This window comes from Scardinius erythrophthalmus (assembly GCF_964197995.2).
Source record: "Scardinius erythrophthalmus genome assembly, chromosome: 3".
NCBI classification, from domain to species: Eukaryota; Metazoa; Chordata; class Actinopteri; order Cypriniformes; family Leuciscidae; genus Scardinius; species Scardinius erythrophthalmus.
This window is the reverse complement of record NC_138223.1, coordinates 16,448,926-16,476,799: the sequence shown is the minus strand read 5'-3', so window position 1 is coordinate 16,476,799 and position 27,874 is coordinate 16,448,926. Positions and strand designations below refer to the sequence as shown.

General features: G+C 37.3%; 2 protein-coding genes across 5 annotated transcripts in view; both read left to right on the top strand.

Moving 5' to 3' along the window:
* rapgef2a (Rap guanine nucleotide exchange factor 2a) overlaps window positions 1-2,587 on the top strand; it is a 47,911-nt gene extending 45,324 nt beyond the window's left edge. For all 3 annotated transcript variants that reach the window (XM_081362589.1, XM_081362590.1, XM_081362588.1), the window contains one exon: window positions 1,436-2,587. In XM_081362589.1, coding sequence (XP_081218715.1) covers window positions 1,436-1,461 — 26 coding nt within the window. In that variant the 3' untranslated portion in view covers window positions 1,462-2,587. The remainder of the gene's footprint in view (window positions 1-1,435) is intronic.
* A 1,271-nt stretch (window positions 2,588-3,858) lies between these two features.
* On the top strand, window positions 3,859-27,417 carry klhl2 (kelch-like family member 2). Of its 2 annotated transcripts, XM_081361367.1 has the most exons (16): window positions 3,925-4,202; window positions 4,895-5,020; window positions 6,162-6,268; window positions 8,233-8,289; window positions 9,992-10,113; window positions 11,334-11,496; window positions 11,608-11,717; window positions 13,684-13,800; window positions 14,045-14,194; window positions 15,626-15,743; window positions 16,953-17,150; window positions 22,134-22,235; window positions 23,178-23,306; window positions 23,397-23,537; window positions 23,649-23,792; window positions 26,087-27,417. In XM_081361367.1, exons 1-16 carry the CDS (start codon window positions 4,186-4,188, stop codon window positions 26,113-26,115), a joined length of 1,830 nt encoding a protein of 609 aa, XP_081217493.1. In that variant the 5' UTR covers window positions 3,925-4,185; the 3' UTR covers window positions 26,116-27,417. The 2 variants fall into 2 exon arrangements, with proteins under 2 accessions (XP_081217494.1, XP_081217493.1); XM_081361368.1 differs by lacking the exon at window positions 8,233-8,289 and having other exon boundaries at window positions 3,859-4,202.
* Window positions 27,418-27,874: the final 457 nt, after the last annotated feature.

Genomic DNA, 27,874 nt, shown 5'->3' with positions numbered 1-27,874 from the left:
ATAATTTTTTAACTTTAACATTTAAATAACAGCCAAAAAAGAAATGTGTAGCTTATCCCTTAAAGACAGAGAAAGCCGTCCTTGGCTAAAAATAAGTATTGTTCTTTTAACAACTTTTGAAGGGCTAATCCAATCCGTATGCTTTAAAAAGTCTCGTAAAGATTCTCGGCTTTTCAGCGGTATCGCATTTGTCTCAGTTGGACATTCTGAGGCTCCGTAGTAAACGTGATTACAACATCAAGTTAAACCGCATTGATTCGTCAAAGAAACTCATGCGTTTTTTTTCCTCTGAGCCAAACAGGAACTATTGTTAATGCTTAATCCCAGCCCCTTCCCCAGATTGGTTGAAACTGTCATCTACTCGACCAGTAAACATAGGTTTTGGTATTTTGAACCACCAGTTTGCATGTTTCTTTGGAAATTTAAAGGAACACAAAGTGAAAGTAGTTATGTGCATGCATGAAAACAAACACAAAATTAACAGATTTGCATGAGTACTCTCTGACAAAGCATAAATTTGGCATAACAAAAAATTAATGTTTTCAAATGAGTCTCTACACAGTGTCCCGGTGGATTCGATTCTGACGGAGATAACTGCCGCAGCCAAGAAGAACCATTTAGTTTATGTAAATACTTATAGAGTTTGTGAAAATCCGTTGCACTGTCTGTATTATTTTTTTTTTTAACAAGACAATTCTCATTTGTTTTCACTACTTGCTGCAGTATTTGCATTTGTTCATGTTCAGATTGAATTTTATATCCAGAGGGTGTGTGTGTGTGTGTGTGTATATATATATATATATATATATATATATATGTATGTATATATATATATATATATATATATATATATATATATATATATATATATATATGTATATATGTATGTATGTATATATGTGTGTGTGTAAACTTTCTTAAGAAAAAAATACAAACTTCAGGAGGTTCTTCAAGGTGTTCACTTAAAAAAAAAAAAAAAAAAAAAAGATTTTGCTTCGTTTTTCTTAATTCTGTAAATTCATCCATTCTCAGACAAAATAAATGTAAAATTGTGGCTTTAAATGAGCTAGATCTTCTGTTTAAAATGATATATGGCACTTGATGCTGACTACTAGAATGGTTCGAGTCAGGTGCTTCAAAAATGTTCAAGGACTTTAATGGTTAACAGTTACACAGCAACATTTTTTGCATAGGAAAAAAAAAATTCTCATTCATAATATGATTTTATTGTTGTTGTCGTTTGATGCACACAAAATAAAAAACTATTAATGCCCCTGATGTCTTAAAAACCAGCATATTGGTAATTGTACATTTAAATGTGAAAATCATGTTTTGGTCATGAAGCACAATATGTCCACCTGTTATTTTTTTCCTAATTTTAAATATTTGGATATTATAACTCAATCTCTCTTTTTTTGTTTTTTTCTCTCTACAGAAAATGAGCAAATATCTGCAGTGTAATAAGGGCCTCTTATAATATCTCTACCCCCAGTGTTTCACAACCTTGGCCCTGGATTGAAATATAGCAAAGCATTTAGGACCTTAATGGAGATCACTGTGAAAGAGGAAAGGAGCAGAGAAAATGTTGGCACTTTTAACATAAATTCTGCAAAACAAAGACAAGAATGAACAAACCGATTGTTGTGTAATAAAATGAAGACCGTAGTCTTGTTTTAAGTACAGAATGATGAGAGGTGTTGCACATAATGCAATCTCAGTGTTACAAAACCATGGAAACCAGTATTATGCCATTTCATTTGAAGTTTTAATCTGCCATGTTACTTTAGATTGTAACGTGTTACAGAAACTGTGTGTGTGTGTGTGTGTGTGTGTGTGTGTGTGTGTGTGTGTGTGTGTGTGTGTGTGTGTGTGTGTGTGTGTGTGTGTGTGTGTGTGTGTGTGTGTGTGAGAGAGAGAGAGAGAGAGAGAGTTAAAATCAACCACAGGAGATGTAGCTCTCTTCGGACACTTGAAGACAGAAAGAAAAGACTGAGCAGCTGCCTCTCACAGACCTCAATATCAGTGTTTAATGTTACTCACGAGTATATGATCATTTTAAACATGCCTTTTCGCATTTGATCGTGACCCTAAAAACTTTCCAAATGTGCCCACAAGATTCTGTTTGAAAAGATTTTAATGTTTTGTATTTTTATTTAATTTTATCTGTCAGTGTCATTGTTTCTGGCTGTCAAAGTGTATGGCACAAATCATGAATTGTTGCACAAATTTTCAGAAGCAAGAGATGGTAGTCAAGAAAATATAAATTATAGTTGTTGCATAGATGTTAGTTGGTCATGATATGGTCAGTAAATAGTTACAATATATTTTATATAGAATGTCATGATTTCAAATGTATCGCTTTTAGCTCCTTGTGTTTCTACCCAGCCAAATCTATAAGAATCACATGTATTTCTACGTCTTTTACAAAGACATCTGGCAAAGTCTGTAACTACTTTTGTATTTTTAATACAACTACTGTAAATATTGGTTATATTTTGTTAAAGATTTCAGAGACCTATTCTGTTTATTGGACACAATTCAGCTACAAATGACTGAAGGAAAATAAACACTGTAGCAATGAAATCTCATGTCTTGTTTCTCTACTTTAATCATTTTAATGTTGTGTACAAAGCATCTCAGAGAAGAAGAAATGGCAAAAAAGTTTGACGCTATTTTGACAAACATGTAGCCCCAATCAAAACTCATGCCATTGGCTGAGAGCCGCCTCTGTTTTCTGATTGGCTAACGTGTGGTCTGTGGTCAGATTCTTCTCTGCTGTTTATAGAGCCCAGGGTTGTATCTCAGGTCACCTGTTTCATTGATACCTGTCAGATAGCGGGGGCATTTTATGCATAATATTTGTGAGGTTGTCACAAAAGAACAACATTAAGATTTAACTCTTATCTTGCCCCTGTGCAACAAGTGGAATGTTTAATTCTCAAGACTTTAAGGTATGTCCATATACTTAAATTAATGTTCAAAAATACTGAGAAATACTGACTGGAGTAAAGAGCGTCAACTAGTTACACTAGACTTCATCATATAAAAATCATTAAAATCATTTTATGAAAGTGTGATGTTAAAGGGTGGGGCACTGATAAGTAAATGTTTTTATTGTTATGAAAACATTGATCTATTTTGACGTTATATATCTTAAATTAAAATATTAGTTTTTTTACAATACTGTTCAAAAGTTTGTGGTCAGTGAGGTTTTTATATAAGAAACTAATACTTTTATTCAGCAAGGACATTAAATCGATCAAATGTGACAGTAGTGAGATTTATAATATTACAAAAGTTTTCCATTCCAAATAAATGCTGTTCTTTTGGACTTTCGATTCATCAAAGAATTCTGAAAAAAATATCACAGTTTCCACAAAAATATTAAGCAGCACAACGGTTTTCAGCATTGCTAATAATAAGAAATGTTTTAAAGCACCAAATTAGCATATTAGAATGATTTCGGAAGGATCACGTGACACTGAAGACTGGAGTAATGATGCTGAAAATTCAGTTTTAGCATCACAGGAATTGCACTTTCAAATATATTAAAATGAGAAAATTGTTACTTTTAAAATGTCATAATATTTTACAATAGTACAGTTTTACTGTATTTTTTTTTTTTTAGTACGCGGCCTTGTTGAGCATAATGGCTCTTTCAAAACATTAAAAATCTTGAATTTTTGAACATAGGTATACGTATATTAATGTTATGACATTGTATATGAATTGTAACCACATAAAATAATTAGAAACACGATGTCATTACTCGGACTCAAAACAATCATGGTCTCAGAGATATTATTACCAAACGCACATTGAGGTCTTCCAGCAGTAGGCGCCGCTGTGGGGCCGCTCGTGCTTTTTGTGTTTCACCGAAGGAGAGTGTCATTCTTTCCTTCACTCTTGTTTTTGTATGTGAGATATAGCGTCTCAGTCTCTGGATGTGTCCTGTCTTCACCCACACAACGGACCTGTCTGCCTCTCATTATCCGGACACGTCAGTCACACTGACACCGTTTCTGAGGCCGATTTTCATTTGCGTTTGCGGAGCTGGACCCGCACACCGGGACTCAGTCCAGCCCGGTTCGGCTCGGTTCTGTGAACGGGACACGGCGGGGGTTTAAACGACAGAGCCCGAACAGAGATGGAGAGACGCAGACAGATGTGAACAGAACCAGCGCTATGGAGATACATCCACTGTAAGTGCTGTGTGTGTGTGTGTGTGTGTGTGTGTGAGTGAGAGAGAGAGAGAGAGAGAGAGAGAGAGAGAGAGAGAGAGAGAGAGAGAGAGAGAGAGTGTGTGTGTGTGTGTGTGTGTGTGTGTGTGTGTGTGTGTGTGAGAGAGAGAGTGAGTGAGAGACAGAGAGAGAGAGAGTGTGAGTGTGAGTGTGTGTGTGTGTGTGTGTGTGTGTGTGTGTGTGTGTGTGTGTGTGTGTGTGAAAGAGAGAGAGAGAGGGAGGGAGCTGCATGTGTTCACACTACTGTAATGTCAGTATAGACTAAATCAGTTCAGCCATAACAAGATCACATGACATCTCTCTGTCTTTGTCCACACACCTAGAACACTTTTTCTCTCACATGTTTAGGAAGTGACACATTTGACAATTGCCATATTATGGAAGGGAACTTTTTATCTCACAATTTTGCCTTTTTTTCTCACAAGTCAGACTTTTTTTTCTAGGAAAAATGTCAATTGAGGGATATAAACCCGCAATTACGAGGAAAAAATAAACAGAATTGTGAGATAAAAGTCCCAATGACCGTTTTTATGTTTTTATTCTGTAGCTAAAGCAAGCAACCATACCAAATGGCCACTCTAAAGATTGTGTGATGTTACTGTGGTAGGTGATGAACCACTCAGAGTGTGTGTGTGTGTGTCTCTCTCTTTCAGATGCACTAAGCTTTGTCATCATAAAGCTGTGGAGCTGAAGGATGATGTGTGTGAGAAACAGAGTGCAGTCACCATCAATCCACGTCACATGAAGAAAGCCTTCAGGATCATGAACGAGCTCCGCAGGTGTGTGTGTGTGTGTGTGTGTGTGTGTGTGTGTGTGTGTGTGTGATATTGTTAGAAATCACGCAGTGCCTCTTCGTAACATTGATTATACACAATGTTTCTGCTCTTGAAAGAATTTTCATTTTTAGGTAAATGATCTATTATCACTTTCTTCTGTGGAACACAAAAGACGATGTTGGCAGAATGACAGCCTCAGTCAAAGTTCACTTTTTTTTTAGATTCAATGAAAGTGAGTGGTGACTGAGGTTAACTATTCTCCCTAACACCTCATTTGGTGTTGAACGGAAAAAAAGAACGTCACATGAATTTGGAATGATATGAGGATGAGTAAACAAATATAGAATTTTGAATGAGTTTTTCAGGTATGTGTATTAAAATGTTATTGTTGTAAACATTAAAACAGTTAATACAGTTACATCAGATAGAACCAAAATATCAACCCAAGTGGCATTTATTTACAACATACAGTACTGTACAAATGTTTGGGGTCAGTAAGATTTAAAAAAAAAAAAATTAATACTTGTATTTAGTGATGCGTTAAATTGAACAAAATATAAAATAAAAGCAAAAATGCTGCTCTTTTGAACAAAAAAAACCCCAGCACAACTGTTTTCAACATAGATTAATAAGAAATGTTTCTTGAGCAGCAAAAGGATTTCTGAAGGATCACGTGACACTGATGACTGGAGTAATGTCTGCTGAAAATTCAGGAATAAAAATATATACAAAATATATATAATATAAAAATATCTAAAAAATCTGAAACATTAAATAATTTTACAATATTTTTTTTACAGTATTTTGATTATATGCAGCCAATCACAAGCACACATTTTAAGCTAAAAAAATAAAAAATAAAAAAAATAATTCTTGAAATTCTTAACCCACACAGTGGCCTCAAAAATTTGAATTTGAGGGAACTTAATTCATATAACCATTAAAATCACCTTGACACTGCTTAAAAGGATGGTTAAACCGGTTCTGTGGAACTTCCTCTATTTGCAGATGCCACAAGGTTTGATGTTTGTAATGTCAAATGCAACAATGAAATTTTGTCCAAAAGTATCCAATTACTTTTTGGGGCCACTGTGTGAAGAATTGTAAAAATTGATCTGTGTATGTTATCTTTACCTTTCTGCAGTCAGAGTGTGCTGTGTGATGTAACTATTATTGCGGAGGATGTGGAGATCGCTGCTCATCGAGTCGTCTTAGCTGCTGGGAGTCCTTACTTCCATGCTATGTTTACAGGTGAGAACCTACACTGTTTTTCACTTTTAATTTCAAGTACTTTATTGGCATGATTGTGCTTAAAGGGATAGTTCACTTTGAAAATAAATTTTGGTATGTTTTAGCTTACCTCAAGGGCATCCAAGATGTAGGTGTCTTTTTTTCCGCAGTAGTTTCAATTTGGATATTTTTAGGTCAAACCGTTCTTGTCTGTCAGTCGTATAATGCAGGCCGATGGTCACTGTATCAAAACACAAGCACAGAGTCCAAATTAAAACAATTCCCCATCGTCCAAATTAAACAATTCCCCATCGTAAGTACACATTGACGGCCTAAGACACGAAACGAGCGGTTTGTGTGAGAAAATGAACAGTATTTATATCGTTTTTTACCTCTTGTAACACAGCACGTCCAAATGATCTGACGGCGCGGGCGGGTATAGATATATGAATAGATGTCGCCTTGGCTACGGTTTCGTTCCAATGAACTGCGTAGCCAAGGCGACATCTATGTATACACATCTATACCCACCCGCGCCGTCAGATCATTTAGACGTGTGCTGTTTTCAAGAGATAACAACGATATAAATACTGTTCGTTTTCTCACACAAACCGCTCGTTTCGTGTCTTAGGCCATCAATGTGTACTTATGATGGGGAATTGTTTAATTTGGACGATGGGGAATTGTTTTAATTTGGACTCTGTGCTTGTGTTTTGATACAGTGACCATCGACCTGCATTATACGACTGACAGACAAGAACGGTTTGACCTAAAAATATCCAAATTGAAACTACTGCGGAAAAAAAGACACCTACATCTTGGATGCCCTTGAGGTAAGCTAAAACATATCAAAAATTAATTTCAAAGTGAACTATCCCTTTAATATTGCCAAATCATCATACAAAAGTAATGACAAGAAAAATAAATGTATAATTTACAATAACAACTGTAAAGTTGCATTAACGGTGCTATGAAATAATAATAAAACAAAAAATTATATATAAATAAATTATATATATATATATATATATATATATATATATATATATATATATATATATATATATATATATATATATATATATATATATTCAGACATTATGACACATTCACACCAGTGGAACATCACATTAGGGCGAGTAGTCCATTAGACCACCAGCTGGCCATGCAGTCAGAGCTGCTGGAATATAGTCATCATAGTCTGGAAATAAAAAAAAATGCCTTACACACATGCATATCTTATGCTAGATACATTAAAAAAAAAAAAAAAGTAATCAAAAGTCAAATAGTAAATCTTTGCCCTCATGATTGGGAATCAAAATGACTACTGGTTTTGTACTAATAAATGCACAAATAAATGGTTCACTTTGCATGGTTTGTTACAATGTACACTCACCTAAAGGATTATTAGGAACACCATACTAATACTGTGTTTGACCCCCTTATGCCTTCAGAACTGCCTTAATTCTACGTGGCATTGATTCAACAAGGTGCTGAAAGCATTCTTTAGAAATGTTGGCCCATATTGATAGGATAGCATCTTGCAGTTGATGGAAATTTGTGGGATGCACATCCAGGGCACGAAGCTCCCGTTCCACCACATCCCAAAGATGCTCTATTGGGTTGAGATCTGGTGACTGTGGGGGCCATTTTAGTACAGTGAACTCATTGTCATGTTCAAGAAACCAATTTGAAATGATTCAAGCTTTGTGACATGGTGCATTATCCTGCTGGAAGTAGCCATCAGAGGATGGGTACATGGTGGTCATAAAGGGATGGACATGGTCAGAAACAATGCTCAGGTAGGCCGTGGCATTTAAACGATGCCCAATTGGCACTAAGGGGCCTAAAGTGTGCCAAGAAAACATCCCCCACACCATTACACCACCACCACCAGCCTGCACAGTGGTAACAAGGCATGATGGATCCATGTTCTCATTCTGTTTACGCCAAATTCTGACTCTACCATCTGAATGTCTCAACAGAAATCGAGACTCATCAGACCAGGCAACATTTTTCCAGTCTTCAACTGTCCAATTTTGGTGAGCTCGTGCAAATTTTAGCCTCTTTTTTCCTATTTGTAGTGGAGATGAGTGGTACCCGGTGGGGTCTTCTGCTGTTGTAGCCCATCCGCCTCAAGGTTGTGCGTGTTGTGGCTTCACAAATGCTTTGCTGCATACCTCGGTTGTAACGAGTGGTTATTTCAGTCAAAGTTGCTCTTCTATCAGCTTGAATCAGTCGGCCCATTCTCCTCTGACCTCTAGCATCAACAAGGCTACGTTCACACTGCAGGGCTTAATGCTCAATTCCGATTTTTTGAAAAAATTCTATTTTTTTGCAAGGCCGTTCACATTTTCAATTAAATGCGACCTTTTGTGATCTCCTGTGTGAACGTGAAATTACCCAGAAGTGACCCGCATGCGCAGAAGAGTACTCAACGGTCAACGACGTCACTTGTTGTTTGCGGAAGTAGCTAAACTTTAACCAGAGCCCGTCTCTGCTTTAACTAACTGTGATTCTCTCACTCACACACACACACACACACACGCACACACACGAGCGCACGCAGCGACCGTTACACAAGAGACAGACTGCAGCTGCTGACCTATCTAATATCAGATTCAGCACAAATAAGTTAACATAACGTATATATAATGGCCGTGGGCTTTTTTTTTTAATTAACGGGCTCGTCAAGGTCGACCCGTTCGGCAGATTTACCTCAGCTCAACGAATATGCAGTCCGTTTTCAAACCGACGACTACTTCAATGCAGAATTATGACGTTTTTCGCGTATCAATGACGTGCAGGTCGGATACATGCGACCTGGCCGTTCAGACTGAAGTCGCATTTCAAAAGATCGGATATGTATCGGATTTGGGACCACATACCCAAGTGGCCTGGGTCGCATTTGAAAAGATCGGATCTGTGTCGTTCAGACTGTCATGAAAAGATCAGATACAGGTCGCATAGGGGCAAAAAAATCGGAATTGGGTCGTTTCAGCCTGCAGTGTGAACGTAGCCCAAGGCATTTTCGCCCACAGGACTGCAGCATACTGGATGTTTTTCCCTTTTCACACCATTCTTTGTAAACCCTAGAAATGGTTGTGCGTGAAAATCCCAGTAACTGAGCAGATTGTGAAATACACAGACCAGCCCGTCTGGCACCAACAACCATGCCACGCTCAAAATTGCTTAAATCACCTTTCTTTCCCATTCTGACATTCAGTTTGGAGTTCAGGAGATTGTCTTGACCAGGACCAACCCCTAAATGCATTGAAGCAACTGCCATGTGATTGGTTGATTAGATAATTGCATTAATGAGAAATTGAACAGGTGTTCCTAATAATCCTTTAGGTGAGTGTATATTTCACTGTTAATTCATGCAATATTTGCTCATCTAACAATAATTGCTGCCGCTAAGGATGCAAAGTGTCTAGAAAATAATGACCCAGAGATAAAAAACTCGTTTTTTTTTAACCAATTTGATGTGCCTTAAAAATCGAACATACAAACCACTATGACAGTGACATATTTGAGGGCAGAGATTTAGTTAGATTTAGAGATCACCATATGCATAAAGTACAGGAGCCACTAACACAACGACACCAGTGCAAATAATGCAGTCATTTGGAGTTACATGCCATGGTGCATGCTGGGAACCGTATTCCTGCCTCCAGCACCCCAGCCATCACTTTTACCTTTAAGTTAAGATGGTACTTAAGGTGCTTAAATTGGTTGTTGTAGGAGAGATGACCGAGAGCCGCCAGAAGAAGGTTCGAATCAAAGAGATTGACGGCTGGACTCTGGGAATGCTGATTGACTATGTTTACACCGCTGAGATCCAAGTAACGGAGGAGAATGTGCAGGTAAGCGAGTGTGGGTGAATTTTTTTTTTGCATGCTATGAAAATATGACCTAAAAACACAGTTGACTGAATCTGTGTTCTTTTAATGTTGTGTTCTTTGGTATTACTCTGAGAGGATAGAAAATCACATCCAGGAAGTGTGCTGTGTGGGTGGGTGTCAGTAGCTTATGTGCCTGTGTCTGCACTGCACATTTGGCTAGACGGAGGGTGTTAAAATGAGGCCGAATCTTTAAGGGAGGGACTCAAATGCAAACTTTGCTGCAGGGCTTAACAATAAGAATGTCCCGGGGCCAGTTGACGGTATCATAACTTGCCCAGTCTGGCATTTATCCTGTCAGTTCAGTTTGCACATGCATAAAGCTTCTTTTGAGCAAATAAAGGTGAAAAGGAGTGAGGGGTATACATACAGGACACATTGTTGCATTAAAAACAGTCAGATGAATTGCAGCTTGGCCTACTTTAAATGGCGTGAGATGCTTAAAAAACAGCGAGACACAATGCAATCATTTCACACACCCAACATAGGTCCGCAGGAGTGCATCCTGTGTGTATACAAGCGTTTCTTGACATTTGCAACCTATTTTTCTTATGTAATGTGACATATTTATTGATTTGATATTGATCGTTGATTATTAATTCTTTTGTTAATATATTTGTCATACAAAAATAAATCAATTAAAAAATAATAATCCACGTCACATGAAGAAAGCCTTCAGGATCATGAACGAGCTTTAAGTAAAAACAGTTGTTGTACCTCAGTGCAAGTAAAGTTATTGCCAGCCCAGGGCAAATAAAAAAAATAAAAGAATTGCCTTACACACATGCATATCTTATGCTGGATACATAAATAAAAATAAAAATCAAAAGTCAAATAGTAAATCTTTGCCCTCATGATTGGGAATCAAAATGACTCACTCAGGTTTTGTACTAGTAAATGCACAAATAAATGGTTCACTTTGCATGGTTTGTTACAGTGTATATTTCACTGTTAATTCATGCAATATTTGCTCATCTAACAATAATTGCTGCCGCTAAGGATGCAAAGTGTCTAGAAAATAAATAAACTAAAAAAATAGATAAAAAATAGGCATTTTTTTAAACCAATTTGATGTGCCTTAAAAATCGAACATAGATTTTCCTATGCAGATCAAATTCTTGAAGCATTCTTGAAGTCATGTGTGTGGTATTTTCTGTGTGTGTATGTATGTATGTGTGTTTTAGGTGCTCTTGCCTGCCGCTGGTCTGCTGCAGTTGCAGGAAGTTAAAAAGGCCTGCTGCGAGTTTCTCATAACTCAGCTTCACCCAACTAACTGCCTCGGTATCCGCGCCTTTGCCGATTTGCATGCCTGCACGGAACTGCTCAATCTCGCCAACACGTATGCAGGTGTGTGTCCGTCCATCCATCCATTAAAGAGAAAAGTACACGATAGTCACAATAGTGTCAGTAACTCTGTTTAACAGTCTCAATCTCTCTCCCACTCACTGACACTCACAGAGCAGCACTTCTCAGAGGTCGTGCAGAGTGAGGAGTTTCTCAATCTGGGCATGGAGCAAGTCTGCAGCCTCATAGCAAGCGACAAACTGACCATTACATCTGAAGAAAAGGTAACGTTACATTTGATGAGACACTTGAATTCCTGTTAGTGATCTGTAACTATAGCAGCACACAGGTGATTTTATCATGCAGACTTTAGCAGCTCTGTTGCCATGGTAACGTGCCGCTGGTACAATAACACTATGGGAATAGCTGTAGCTGCTGGTGGTGAGAGCTTGTTTGTCGTCATGGAAACAAGAGTTGGAAGATGTAAGGCGTGGGCACCATGCTGTTTTTTGGGGTTTTTTTTAACATGGTTAAACAGCTTCTTAAGACATAGTTGTGTTTTTATTAATTACAGCCTTTTTCCGCCTGGTTTTAACATTCATCTCTGGTGATCTGATCACAAGCTGTCAACTATGACAGAATGCTGTTTACACCTGGCATTGACATGCATCTCTGAAATCTCTCCTGTGATTGGATTTTGAGGACAACGTGTCTAATTTAGTGGCTACAAACTTTCAAATTTGACCAAATGCTTATTTCTGCAGAAAATAAACATATAATAGGAAATAATCTCAAACTGTGAAGCCCTGCAGACTCTAATGCCAGTGTCAGGGTCAATAAATCTCTTAAAGTTTCTCTTTAGTCAATAATTGTATCCCTTAAAACTCATCTTTGATCACCAAAATGACATATTTAAAAATGTTTTTCCTTGGAAAAAAAAATCTTAATGCCTTAAAATAGCTTGAATGTAACTCTACCCTCTTGCCTCATTTAGTATACGTGCTTCTATGAATATGCAAATTCTTGACATTCTTGTCTACAGCTGCTTCGGCATCGAAACAATGGCAGACTGTGTTTAGCTCACTCAGGGCGGGTCTACTCTAATACAGCAGTGTCAATCAACAGTTGTGGGCGGGGCTTGTGCAAAAGTACGTCACATTGCCCCAAGTCTGAAAACGGCTTGTTCTGAGACAGTGCTTAGGATTTATGGGGATTTAAAAAAAAGCACTGGGTGGAATTATCATTATAGGGTGATTGTGTACACACACTGCCAACACACATTTATGTTCAAACACCATGTAGAAGTGCATTTTGCATAATAGGTGCCCTTTAAAATATTAGATTGTTTGATAAATAACCTTCTTGTCACAAAGCAAGATTAGTTCAGGTTATAAAATATCATACGATGCGACTCCCCAACAGGGTTATTATTTTTAACTAAGCTTAAAACTACAACTAATTATAATTTTTTTGTTAATTTATATAAATATGAAATAAAATACCTAATACAATCTATCTAATACAAATATTAGATGGAACAACTAAGTAAATATTAGAAATGTTGCCAAGTTAAAGCAATAAAATTACTAACTGACACTAAATAAAAACTCAAACTGAACTCAAACTGAAATTAAAAGTGAAATAAAAATAAATATAACACAAATAGTAATATTAAAAAGCAAAAATTATTAAAAATGACAAAAGCACCTGAAAAAAGCAAATGAAAAGGGAAAATGAACTCAAAATATAAAAAACTATAATAGCATATAAATAATACTAAAATAACACTGCTCCCCAAAACCGTCATAAAATGTATGAATTTGTTATGATTAAGATGTGTGCTCACATACATTAAAGGTGTAAGGAAATGTGTTATTACTTTTTACTTCACGGTTACACCATTTCACATTTTTAAGAGTCATTTTATTTAAACGTTTATTGAAAATGTTAGTTTAAAAACAGATTAAAACAAACAGGAATACAAATAAAATGTTTCTAAGAACTTGGCACATGTTTTAAGCTAGATTTTTAAAAACATTTGAACTTTAAAGATTTTGATTGACTTTTGAATGATTAGTGTTCACTTTTCAAATGTGATGTGATCATATGCATATCTGCATATGTGATTGCATTGATAGGATCTCAAAATGTTTTGGACCTTGTTTACATTTGTAATTTGTCCTGACCATTTGTGATTGAATCACTTGAGACGAATATAAACTAGTATCAACGTTCCTTGTGTGTTTATAGGTGTTTGAAGCGGTCATAGCGTGGGTCACGCATGATAAAGATGTGCGTCAGGAACACATGTCTCATCTGATGGAACATGTTCGCTTGCCCCTTCTTTCCAGAGAATACCTCGTACAGGTGTGTGTGTGTGTGTGTGTGTGTGTGTGTGTGTGTGTGTGTGTGTGTGTGTGTGTGTGTGTGTGTGTGTGTGTGTGTGTGTGTGTGTGTGTGTGTGTGTGTGTGTGTGTGTGTGTGTGTGTGTGTGTGTGTGTGTGTGTCTGTGTCTGTGTCTGTGTGTGTGTGTGTGCAAACGCATTAGTAAATGTGTGCTTTGATATTCTTTAGTGATGAATGTAATTTCATTTTGTGTGTGTGTTTGTAGAGGGTGGAAGAGGAAACTCTAGTGAAGAACAGCAGCGCCTGTAAAGACTACCTTATTGAAGCCATGAAGTACCACCTGCTGCCTGCAGAGCAGCGCTCCATGATGAAGACCATCCGGACCAGAGTGAGAACACCCATCAGCTACCCAAAGGTTTGTTAGGACAGTCTTGATTATGGTCATTTTCTACATTTTCATTGATATTAGCTGTAAAGAGCAGGAAGATATTGGATGAAGAGGAGGGAACATGATCTGCACATAATGCAAGCTATATTTAAACTCTTGTCACACATCTTAGCATCTTAGAACAGGGGTCTTCAACGTTTTTCATGGCACGGACCCTTTAGGCAATAGAGACATGAAGCAGGGACTGCCAATACAAAATGTGTCAAACAGAGCTACATATTAAGCATATGGCCTTCGATATTAATAGAGATCAACCACATTAAGATAGTTATATTATGTTAAGGCAGTAGATAAGAACTAAGCATGCTTTAATCACAATTATTTTAATGGATTTGCAGATTCCTCATACATTCTAATTTTACTGTCATGTGGACAATTAAACATGTACCTGAACTTTAGATTCAAGTTTACAAAAAATTCATATTTTTATTTTACTGTCAGATGTTTTCACCGGTTGTTATCAGGGAATAACATACCGCTGGATGGTGTGATTGACCAATCAGAATCAAGTATTCCACAGAGCCGTGTAATAATCCTTTATAACAGCCGCTAAAAACAGATAACACAGGCTCATCCGGGTTACTGAAGTCAGCAGCGATATACGCTTGCAAGGAACGTTTTTTCCTCGTGGAAGTTTTGTGTTTGGTGAGCTAATAAAATATTAAAACTCGTCATCCAGTATTGCGGACTCGCTCTCACTTGTTTCATAAAAACGCAGCTGCTGCCATTTTGTGACGATTGTTTTATACACTGTTACTATAAGATAACAAACAGGTACGATTTTAAAACATCTCAGATCAATATCTCTTATCCCCATAATTATTTATGTGATGAAATGCTGTGTAATAAGTGGTATGACTGTACCGTATCCCTTAAATGTCTGTCTAGTTTGGACTTGCCAATTGCTAGCAACTGCTCTCTCCGCGGAAGCTTTGCGTTTAAAGAGCTAATAAAAATGTTCATCTCAGATCAATATTTCATGTCTAATTATTTACTTATGTGGCAAGTAGCTGTGTAATAAGCGGGAAAATGTACATCCAGCCGGTTGTTATCTCAGAATAAACCCCTTCAGGCTGATGCAAGACCCCTCCGCTTCAAGGTCCTGATCATCCTGTCGGGGTTATTCTGTGATAACAACCGGCTGGACGTACATTATCCCTTACTTACTTGATGGTTAACACTACATGATGTTTTTAAAGGAATTCTATTTAAACTTTGAAAATTTTATCATTTAAAAATCTTTAAACAATCATGAATGCAAAGAATTTGTTTCTAAGAATTTCTTCTAAAATAACTTTTATAAACACATATTAGATCATTTAAACTGGATAAACAAAGAAGTTGAGACAATAAAGTTGAGTTAAGGGATCTGATTCTTTTCTCACATGTGTGTTAAAGGTGATGGTTGTAGTCGGGGGACAGGCCCCTAAAGCCATCCGCAGTGTGGAGTGCTATGATTTTGAGGAGGAGAGATGGTTTCAAGTGGCAGAATTGCCCTCCAGACGATGTCGAGCAGGTGAGCAGCCACGCTCTTATCATTGACAATGACTGTGCAGGCACAAAAATGACTCACCCTGGTCTCACATTCAACAGCTGTCCTTTTTAAAACTTCCCTCCAGTACTGACTTGACCATTGTGTTGCTTACTGTAATTGCTTCGGTTCTAAAGGTAATTGACTGTATGTACTGAAAATAATGATGGAAACTCTTGGGTGAGTAAACTGTCAAGTAATCTGTCATGACATGGATACTGCTAAAAATGGGGTGCTGTTGAAATGACCCTGGTTATGAAAATGATGTTTAGTTACTGTATACAGTATGTAAGTGATGGCAAGATCATTGGCGTTTTGGACACTTAATGTGGGTGAAAAATGAAAATAAAATTTCTAGTGTAGATTTACTGACTTGAGGCCCATTTTAGGTGGCATATATACCACAAAAAGTTCCTTTTTATGTGGCATAAATGTATTTACACAGAAAACATGAACTGAGAGGGTAAAAAACTATTGGGCTCAAATGTATGTATAGGTAATCAAGTCTTCGATGACAAAACAAAAACATTAGAACATTTCCACCATTATTTTCCCAGGAAAAAATACAATAACATTTTGTGACAACAGAAACTACCATTCAAAAGTTTGGTGTTAACATTTTTTTTAATAGCTGCCTAATAATACAGCAAGGATGCATTAAATTAAATCAAAAGTGACTGTAGAAACTGTAGAATTTATAATGTCACTAAAGTTTTTTCTATTTCAAATAAATGCTGTTCTTCAAATTTTCTGTTCATCAAAGAATTTTCCACAAAAATATTAAACCGCAACTGTTTTTCACAAAAAAATCATCTTTGCCATAACAAAAATAAATTACATTTTAACACAGAAATTCTACATTTTAAGTTAATTTAAATTGTAATGATATTTCACAATATTACTGTTTTTACTGTATTTTTAGTCAAATAAATGCAACCTTCAAAAGCATTTTAAAAAATATTTCCAATCAAAACCTTTTGAATGGTAGTGTGTAGTGTAACCCAGTAGCGGTATATTGTGAGATTATATGGGATAAGTTGTCACAATGAAACCTGCCATTCAACAGCCTACTATGGCTTTTCAACAAAATGTAAAATAAATGATGGAATACAAAATAATTTAATGAACCAGTCTTCACTCACCAACTGTTATATATATTCACAAAAATTTATATATTTTTTTATTTATTTATAGGTGTGGTGTACGTGGGCGGTGTTGTGTATGCTGTCGGGGGTTTCAACGGGTCATTGCGTGTGAGGACGGTGGACGCATACGACCCAGTAAAAGATGAGTGGTGTTGTGTCAGCAGTATGCAGGACCGGAGGTCAACACTAGGGTCCGCTGTCCTCAACGGACTGCTGTATGCTGTAGGGGGCTTTGATGGCAGCACAGGTAACACATACAATATATTTATCTTGCGTCAAAAATGCATTTACTATGTTGCAGCTGCATTTGTTTACGGCGGAGAACTGTTATGCTAGTTATGGTAGCAGTGCTTATTACTATGAAGATACTAATAAAAATTGGGATCATAAGAGCAGGGTTTTAGAAATACTGAGGTCTATTGTATATATGTGCATTTTAAGATTTCTGGAGGGCAAAAATTGGATAACAACAGCTTTAACACCAAAACCATGTCTTTTCCAGTGGTGGTGCTAGGGCGGGGCTTGCCGGGGCTATAGCCCCGCCAGAAATTTGTATAGCGCCAGCACATTAAAAACCTAAATTAATAAATGTTTAGTGTGCTTCTATGTATAAACAATGGTCTCGATGGGGGTAGGAGTCAATTAAGCCACGCTCAGGTACGGCGCGCATTAGCGAATAGGGATCATATTAAGCTCTTCATCAACAGCGATCATAATGGAGCGCTATTAAATATGAAGCAAAAGACCGCGGACTTCAGACACGTCTCAGAATGGCTCAGAAGATAACAACAGACGTATTGTCCTCTTGTAATCTGCTATTGGTGAGTAGCTACCTTGGTGGCTTAAGCTCCTGATTATTGTCGAAAGCCCCTGATCTTTTTGAAGATTCACTCACGTTATAAATGTCAAATAATATAGATTTGAATATAAATTATTGCACTTTGTTTGCCCTAGCCTAGTGGTAATGAACAAGAGAAAAGGTTGTTTTCGATGTAAATGCGTTAAACATTCCGTCTTTGACCTTGGTGCGTTTTTCAGTTTCTCGCGCAAACGCCATGTCAAGATAAATGTTATTTTAAAACATTTAAAAATATGTCTCGACACCCCACTCTTTTCCATTTTGCTAGCAAGCACAAACATGTCTGATCATTTTAATAGTATTCCGCTGCAGAACCACAGTGCCAGCAGTTTGAGACCAGCAGCCACAGAACAGAAGTGAGGGGTGGAGCTTATGCACATAATTTCCTTTTAATAGATATGAGCTATTTTCACATGGATTTTAATATTTCACAACAATCATTTTAAATAAAGTCACTTTGCACAATGAGAACTGTTTAAACATTGCCTATTAATCATATTTAAAGTTGATGGATTCAATCACTATTTCATTGTTGGTTCAACAATATGCAACAACTTTTATTTAAAAAAATATATTAATAAATCTATCATTTCCCATTTGACTGTATTTTTTATGATTTTAATTACGAAATTAATATGATTAATGTTCAGAATTTCTCTACTTTGAAAAGTGCAAAAAAAGAAAATACTTATGAGTAGGGATGCACAATACATCGGTCACCATATCTGTATCGGACGATATATGTTCATTTTTATCGGCAATAAGAAAATTTGGCCGATATATTAAAGCTGATAAATTGTGGATTATTTCCTGAGACACTTCAGATACGCACTGTTCGCCATGATGGTTTTGAATTGGTTGAATTATGATTGAAATCTCTTCCAAAAGGAAAATATGGACCAGCAATGCAGGTTTGATAGGTGGCGCCCAGCCAAATCTCGTGAGAATTACAACTTGCTTTACGGCACGATGTTATATACAGTGAGGAAAATAAATATTTGAACACCCTGCTATTTTGCAAGTTCTCTCACTTAGAAATCATGGAGAGGTCTGAAATTGTCATCATCATCATAGGTGCATGTCCACTGTGAGAGACATAATCTAAAAAAAAAATCCAGAAATCACAATGTATGATTTTTTAACTATTTATTTGTATGATACAGCTGCAAATAAGAATTTGAACACCTGAGAAAATCAATGTTAATATTTGGTACAGTAGCCTTTGTTTGCAATTACAGAGGTCAAACGTTTCCTGTAGTTTTTCACCAGGTTTGCACACACTGCAGGAGGGATTTTGGCCCACTCGTCCACACAGATCTTCTCTAGATCAGTCAGGTTTCTGGGCTGTCGCTGAGAAACACGGAGTTTGAGCTCCCTCCAAAGATTCTCTACTGGGTTTAGGTCTGGAGACTGGCTAGGCAATGCCAGAACCTTTATATGCTTCTTACAGAGCCACTCCTTGGTTATCCTGGCTGTGTGCTTCGGGTCATTGTCATGTTGGAAGACCCAGCCTCGACCCATCTTCAATGCTCTAACTGAGGGAAGGAGGTTGTTCCCCAAAATCTCACAATACATGGCCCCGGTCATCCTCTCCTTAATACAGTGCAGTCGCCCTGTCCCATGTGCAGAAAAACACCCCCAAAGCATGATGCTACCACCCCCATGCTTCACAGTAGGGATGGTGTTCTTGGGATGGTACTCATCATTCTTCTTCCTCCAAACACGTTTAGTGGAATTATGACCAAAAAGTTATATTTTGGTCTCATCTGACCACATGACTTTCTCCCATGACTCCTCTGGATCATCCAAATGGTCATTGGCAAACTTAAGACGGGCCTTGACATGTGCTGGTTTAAGCAGGGGAACCTTCCGTGCCATGCATGATTTCAAACCATGTCGTCTTAGTGTATTACCAACAGTAACCTTGGAAACGGTGGTCCCAGCTCTTTTCAGGTCATTGACCAGCTCCTCCTGTGTAGTTCTGGGCTGATTTCTCACCTTTCTTAGGATCATTGAGACCCCACGAGGTGAGATCTTGCATGGAGCCCCAGTCCGAGGGAGATTGACAGTCATGTTTAGCTTCTTCCATTTTCTAATGATTGCTCCAACAGTGGACCTTTTTCACCAGGCTGCTTGGCAATTTCCCCGTAGCCCTTTCCAGCCTTGTGGAGGTGTACTATTTTGTCTCTAGTGTCTTTGGACAGCTCTTTGGTCTTGGCCATGTTAGTAGTTGGATTCTTACTGATTGCATGGGGTGGACAGGCGTCTTTATGCAGCTAACGACCTCAAACAGGTGCATCTAATTTAGGATAATAAATGGAGTGGAGGTGGACATTTTAAAGGCAGACTAACAGGTCTTTGAGGGTCAGAATTCTAGCTGATAGACAGGTGTTCAAATACTTTTTTGCAACTGTATCATACAAATAAATAGTTAAAAAATCATATATTGTGATTTCTGGATTTTTTTATTTTAGATTGTCTCTCACAGTGGACATGCACCTACGATGACAATTTCATACCCCTCCATGATTTCCAAGTGGGAGAACTTGCAAAATAGCAGGGTGTTCAAATACTTTTTTTCCTCACTGTACATCAACAACATATGAAGCAGCCTCTATGGAAGACACTAGCACGCATAGACGTGAATCATGGCAGAGTCGACGAGGAAAACGAAGAAAGCGCGGTCGGAAGAGTGCAGAGACGGCTATGTTAAATACAAGTACTCCACAGCGACTCTAGGTGTCGCTGTTTGAGAAAAACGGAAACTGCATAGTGTGCCTTTAATAGAAAATAACGTTTTGCTTATAGGCAGCAGAACTCATTTTATAACTCTATTTCTGTCATGACAACTCTGAGAGATTGGCATGGTAATGGATATTGGCAATGTTAATGTATTTGGTCTTGGCGGAATAAATCTGCTACACTGCTGCTGCTGCAGAGCAAGTACAGAGACTTGCTACAGTCAAAACATTCACAGACATGGTGCTGTGAGCATGTAAGACATGGTGCTGAAGCACATGTAACATGCATGAAATAATCCCTGTAGCAGATCTATACAGGTGGAGCTGGGGAAGGTGGGGAGTTTCTGAAGCGCGCTGCAGACTGCTAACAGCAACACTACCAGTATTTGTATGAATGTTGGGCCGCAGCTCATTGGCCGCTAATGCAACAGCAACCAATCAGCTGCGCTATGTAGATGACCAAATGAGTTAAGGACCTATCAGCCTGCGCCATCTAGAGTTTCATGCCAGAACTAAGTAGTAAGACACACTTCTTTCCTGGGGCTGCTGGTCTAAAACTGCTGGATCTGCGGGTTCTGCAGCTGGATATATCTCGTTCATTCAGCTCACTGCAGTTTTAAAGCCCTCAATATCTTTTCTGGCCAGTAGTTGGGACTGTCTGCCAGAAGGTTTCAATAAACCGTTATTGATTCAAAGAGCTGATAAGGTAGTAATAAGATGAAATCTTAATCTGAAGCACTGTTAAACTGTGCACACTTTACAATGTGACCTTGTAAATATAGTTTTAAGGTAAAATGGAAAATAAAATAAATATAATGCAATACATGCAGGATGTTGAAGTCTTTTTCATTTTTGTTTGAATGGGTAAATGATTACTGAATAATAACAGAATTGTCATTTTTAGGTGAACTATCCCTTTAAATATCGAAGTATCAATATACAAAGGTTCCAGACAATTGGGGATTTCTTGTCAAAAGAGAAAATTAAAGGAATAGTTAAAGAAATTGAAAAGTAATGCATCTATTTTCAAACATTATTAATCCTTTTTTTTTTTTGCTAAATGACTGTCTAACCACAACCTATAAACACTCAGATTTTCCATGTTTTAGTGTAGGTCAGAGGATGATTACTGAAAGACTATCCAAGCCTTTTTATGGAAAGTCTAACACAATTAATAAAATTAACTCACAATATGCATAATCTTATTGCCTATGCTGAAAGCAGCTCTGGTTGTGTTGCTTCCATTAGTGTATATTACTGTCGGTCATTTAACATTTTTATCGTAATACAGTTAAATACACTGTAATAATCAAATATTTTAGCTTAAATATTTTATTTGATTGGCCATCTCAGTCGTTTTTACATTGAGCACTGTCACTCACACCGCTAATCTATCAACACAGATGAGAAAGTCAGTTTAAAGTTAGGCAATATCTTTGCAGTATCAAATTATTATTAGGTATAGTGTAGTTATTATTAGTAAATTAGTTCACAACTTTTGATACACCTCAGAAAGAGTACAGAGGTCTGGACCTCAAAGGTGGGTACGTACGGCCATGATTGGGATGATGAACATGAACTGTATTCCTACATCTGTGACCATTACAATGATGAAAATGTTGGTTTGCAGGTTTAGCTACTGTAGAGGCGTATAACGCTAAGGCCAATGAGTGGTTCCACGTCAATCCCATGAACACGCGGCGTAGCAGTGTTGGAGTCGGCGTTGTTGGAGGTTAGTGACGTTAGTTATCTGTGTATTAGATGTACATTGCTGTTATGTATTGTTTGGCATTTGGAGGTTAAGAAAAGGGCCTAAACAAGGGGTCTTTAACCTTTTGAGACCAGGGACACATTACATATACAAAATTTATACAAAGTTGCCTGACATGGAATTGTATATTACCGTATTAAATAATGTATTTGCACATTTTGTTTTGATGCTGCTTAGTGCTTACATTGTAATGCCAATAAAATAATAATAATAATATATAATAAATAAATTATTAATAATAATAATAATTAATAATGTTCAGAATCATGTACACTACCAAAAGCTTTGGGTCAGTACGATTTTTTTTAAGTACTCGATCGTTAATTTTATTCAGAAAGTTAGCATTAAATTGATAAAAAGTGGCAGTAAATCTTTTAATTAATTGCAAAAAATTATATTTCAAATAAATGCTGTTCTTTTAAACTTTATATTCATCGAAGTAGCCTGAAAAAAGAAATCCCGGTTTCCACCAAAACATTAAGCAGCGCAACGGAAGGATCATGTGACACTGAAGACTGGAGTAATGGCTGCTGAAAATTCAGCTTTGCCACCACAGGAATAAATTACATTTTAAAATATATTGAAATAAAAAAAGTTATTTTAAATAATAAGATTTCACAATATTACTGTTTCACTGTATTTTTGATCAAATAAATGCTTTCAAAAACATAATAGTGTATTACATTACTAATGTTTTATTCAACACATAATTTTACATAATACATTTTAATTTGGGATTGATAATGAAACATTTCGCTAAACTTTAGCTTTATAATTTTAGCTTGATATTGTGTTTTTGTGCAACACATACAGTATTTATGTCACACATGTCTCAAAAAATGTGTTTAATATCGAACAGCTGATTTGAACTGATGAAAATTATTTCAAACGGCCTCTTTTTAGGATTGCTTTATGCAGTCGGAGGGTATGACGGAGCAACACGTCAGTGTTTGAGTACTGTTGAGGCCTATAACCCCAACACCAATGAATGGTCTTACAGAGCAGAGATGGGAACCCGTCGTAGTGGTGCAGGTAACAGCCAAACACGCTCCCACGCATACCTTCACAAATGCTGGCTATCAATGTGTATCTGTGTAAACCAGTAATGTTTGTGTTGGACAGGTGTAGGTGTGTTAAAAGGTCTGCTGTATGCAGTAGGAGGGCACGACGGCCCCTTGGTTAGAAAGAGCTGTGAGGTGTATGACCCCGCCACTAACACATGGAAACAGGTGGCTGATATGAACATGTGCCGCAGGAACGCAGGTGAGTTGGTCAAATACTACATACTTGCTGAACAGCACAACATGCATCACTGTGCCAGCTAAAACAAAAACATTTCTAGCTGTGATGTTTCAATCATTTTGTGTGTTCTAGGTGTGTGTGCCGTGAATAACCTGCTGTATGTGATTGGTGGTGATGATGGTTCGTGCAACCTGGCTTCAGTGGAGTTCTACAATCCAAACACTGATAAATGGACACTACTGCCCACCTGCATGAGCACAGGACGCAGCTACGCAGGTCAGAAAAAGAGACTGTTCAAAATGCCATTCCACTTATACAGTTTTTCATTATTATACACGGCCCGGTCCAAAAAAAAGTTGCTGTTTGGATTTAAATAGGCAAATGCTTAAAGGGGTCATATAATGGTACATGCACTTTTACAAGTTGATTGTACTGAAATGTGTGTTGGCAGTGCCTGTACACAACCATCATAAAATGATAAAAATCCATCCAGTAGTTTTTTTTTTTAAATCTTCTTATATGTTTCCCCCTCTCCTGAATCAAGCTGTTCGATTTTGTGACGTCACAAAATCGACGCCCTTCCCACAATGGTTGATTGACAGCAGCGTTTCAACACAGACCCGCCCTCGTGAGCGAGCTGTCAATCATAGCCCGCGCCAACCGGCGCGTTCATTGCTGATAGCTGGAGCACTGAGTAGAATGGGGTCTCGATTGTGGTGTTCTTGGGTGTAATAACGAACACAGCAGTCATTTTGATGTTCCTAAATTCGAACCGCTGAAGACGCAGTGGCTGAGTTTGTTTTCGAAGGGAATTCCCCGCGATCAACGTCAATGCTTTCATGTTTGCGCGAATCATTTCACCAGGCTGCTTTACAAACGAGGGTCAGTATAAAGCTGGTTTTGCTAAGAAGCTGCTCCTGAAAAAAGGATCCGTACCAACTATTTGTGTTCCTGCTGCACCTGCAGTGTAACGTTTTATTGACCTTTATAATAATCTTTATATTAATCTTTGCAAATCGCTTGCTGCACGCTTCACGATGAATGCGGCTATTTTTACACTCAGGTACATTACGGCATGTTTTTGATGTATGACGTTCTCAATATAATTCACAATCCCATCTTTTTAATGAACAACGCGTTATGGTTATTGTGTTACAAACGGTGTGCGCACAGAACAGAGGGGCGGGGTGAGCAAAGCTCATTATCATTTAAAGACACATGCACTCAATAATAGTCTAATTTTCTACCATATACAATTAAAATAAAATTAGCAGCTAGACAACAGCAACTTGCTTTGCACTTTTTTTCTGGTTTCACCTCACTCCAGTCTAAACTAAATAATTTTTTGGTAATCTTTCTACATATTATCATATAAATAACCTGAAAATACTGTATTTTATTAAGGTTAAATCTTGCTTACCACTCTTACTAAAACAAAATGGGGTAAGCACACATTCTCATTTTATGAGGTGTTCTGACTGAGTAAATTATTTGTTTGTAACACTTTACAATATGGTTTGATTTGTATTAGGCTAACTAACATGAACCCGCCCTCCTCTTCACTCTTGCAAAACTCAATGAGTGAAAGAATCGTGCCAAAACTGTAAGCGCAGCTAAAAGAAAGACGCAACTGAACAAATAGGGTTATTTCGGAAACTTTTTTGCCCCATGTACACAAGTCATTCAGACATTTGCAACTTCAATGTTGATAATAAGAAATGTTTCTCGAACAGCAAATCATCATATTAGAATGATTTCTAAAGGATCATGTGACACTGAAAACTAGACGCTTGGCCATCTCAGGAATAAATTACATTTTTAAATATATTAAAATAGAAAACAGTTATTTTAAGTTGTAATATTTCACAATATTTCTGTTTTTACTGTAGATTTGATCAAATACGTGCAGCAGCCTTGTGAACATACTGTAAGACTTCTTTCCAAAAAAAAGAAACACACCTGAATGGTTTAATAGACTTTTTACAATTTTCTATCATCATCAGCCATGGGGAAGCTAGTGTTACGGTCTAAGAAAAGGATCATACTGTGTTTAATTGAAATTATTTGATGAAATCGGTCAAAATTGAACAGATATACCTGAGGCCCCCACTAGAGACCAGAAGAGAGCACAGAATGAGAAAGGGCCCCATCTAGTGGTAATTTGTGTATTTGAACCACGCATGACCTGGTGTTCAAAAGTCACAAATGTTTAATTGTTCTGCATGTAAATGAATAGTGATAGACCCGTCTGCCAAGCTAATATTTGGCCATTTTGTAATTATCAGTATCAGCCGAATAAAACTATTATTATATAATCTACAACAATGCATGACAAATAATTTGTTTAATTTTTTTTTTGTGAATTTTGATGTTAGATAATATATAAAAATGTAAAAAATGCATTAATATAAATTAATTGTATTAATATAATTAATTTATTAAGTCATTTTATAGTATAATAATTCATTTCCCACACCCAGTTTCATGTGATTATTATTAATGATTGCTGTATTAGTCCTCTTTTAGAATGACTGTACTGATCCGCTGTCTGTGTGTGTGTGTGTGTGTAGGTGTGACCGTCATTGATAAGCCTCTCTGAGCAGCTGTGCAGTTGTTGAACACTGGAGCTGACGCTGACGTACAGCAGAGGATTCGCTCACACTGAAGCTCTTACGATGGCTGAAGCTTCATCCTGGAACTGCTTCACCATGGACATGGCCTGGAGAATACTGCTCTCTCTCTCTCTCTCTCTCTCTCTCTCTCTCTCTCTCTCTCTCTCTCTCTCTCTCTCTCTCTCTCTCTCTCTCTCTCTCTCTCTCTCTCTCTCTCTCTCTCTCTCTCTCTCTCTCTCTCTCTCTCTCTCTCTCTCTCTCTCTCTCTCTCTCTCTCTCTCACACACACACACATTCACACACTCATTCAGATACTTAACTACAAGCATTCTCACACTACCTCTTTTTGTCTCTAGCTATACACTTACACACTCTTTATCTCTCTTTTCTTTCTGTTTCTCTTGTTTGAGAGTAGTCAGTGATGAAGTTTATTGCACTTTGAGGAGTCCTGAAGAAGCAGGACCGAAACACAATGTTGCTAACCTCTGACAAAAGACTGGTGCAAAAAATTTGACCAGCGCGTCTGCGGCATCGTCAAAACGTTCCTGCGTTTGAGCCGAGGGAATGGCCAGAGATTTTTGCTGCTTGATCTCTTGTTCTGAAGGAACCCATTGATGGTTTTTGCTTATTCGAATAAAGTTTGAGGGTAAATGTGTCTAGTTTAGGACCAGCACTTTGTTGCCTCTTGGAAGGTTGTTTATGAAGTCAGTGGACTTTAAACATCTTCATAATGAAGGTTGGTTGATGATGATGATGATGATGATTCTTGTTTTATGGTTAGAGCTGAAACATTTGCTTGCCTATATGCAAGAAGGGTCTCTACTGAAGATGATCAAACTTTTACATTTTGCAATTTGTTTGCCAAACAGCATTTGAAGTCTTAAAGTTTGAACCGTCTGTTGTTGTTTTTTCTTTTAATGCCTTTTTTTTTGTTTTTTCTTGTGGTCCGGTTGTTCGAGAATTGCGATCTTTGACATATTCGAAACGTTAACCTGAACGCTTCGGCATGCACGATACTGTGGACTGATGCTGGTTGCTTGGGTATTAAACCGCTTTGCATGGTTCTAAATACTGATGTTTGTGTGCCATTCTTAAACTACTGCTGTACTCACTAACCAACGTGACGTGCTCTCTGTACTAGCGGTATTGAACGCTGAAGAAGTATAAAGGTACAATTTCTTTCTTTCTTTCTTTCTCTCTTTTTGTTCTCTTGTTTCCTTCTTTGTTTTCTGTAACTTTAATGGTTTTCTCTGTTCTGCTCTTGCTGTTTAGTATTTAACTACTGTCACCAAGCCTATTAATGAATATATATATATATATATATATATATATATATATATACAATTGTGTATTATTAATTATCAGTCAAAAGGAATGTTGTGTTCTTGAAGTTTCATAACTTGTTTTATATCATTAATAATAAACATGCTTCTAGTAAAAACACCTAACGTGATTTTTTTTGTGTGTGTAAGTGTGAGAGTGTCTTTGTTCACGTGAGGCACAAAACAATTTAATGTTAGCCTACTGAATATTTCCAATGTGAAATGAACTTATACTTGTGAACTTTCTTTTACTGTAAATATATACAGTTCAATAATGCATGTTTTTGGTACTAAAGTACCATTAACTATTAACACTCCATCAATAAAATACATCACTTAATACAGGGGTTTTCAAACTGGGGTTCGGGGACCCTCAGGTGGCGCAAAGAGCGTTCAGAGAAAGTGAACATAAATAAATTATTAT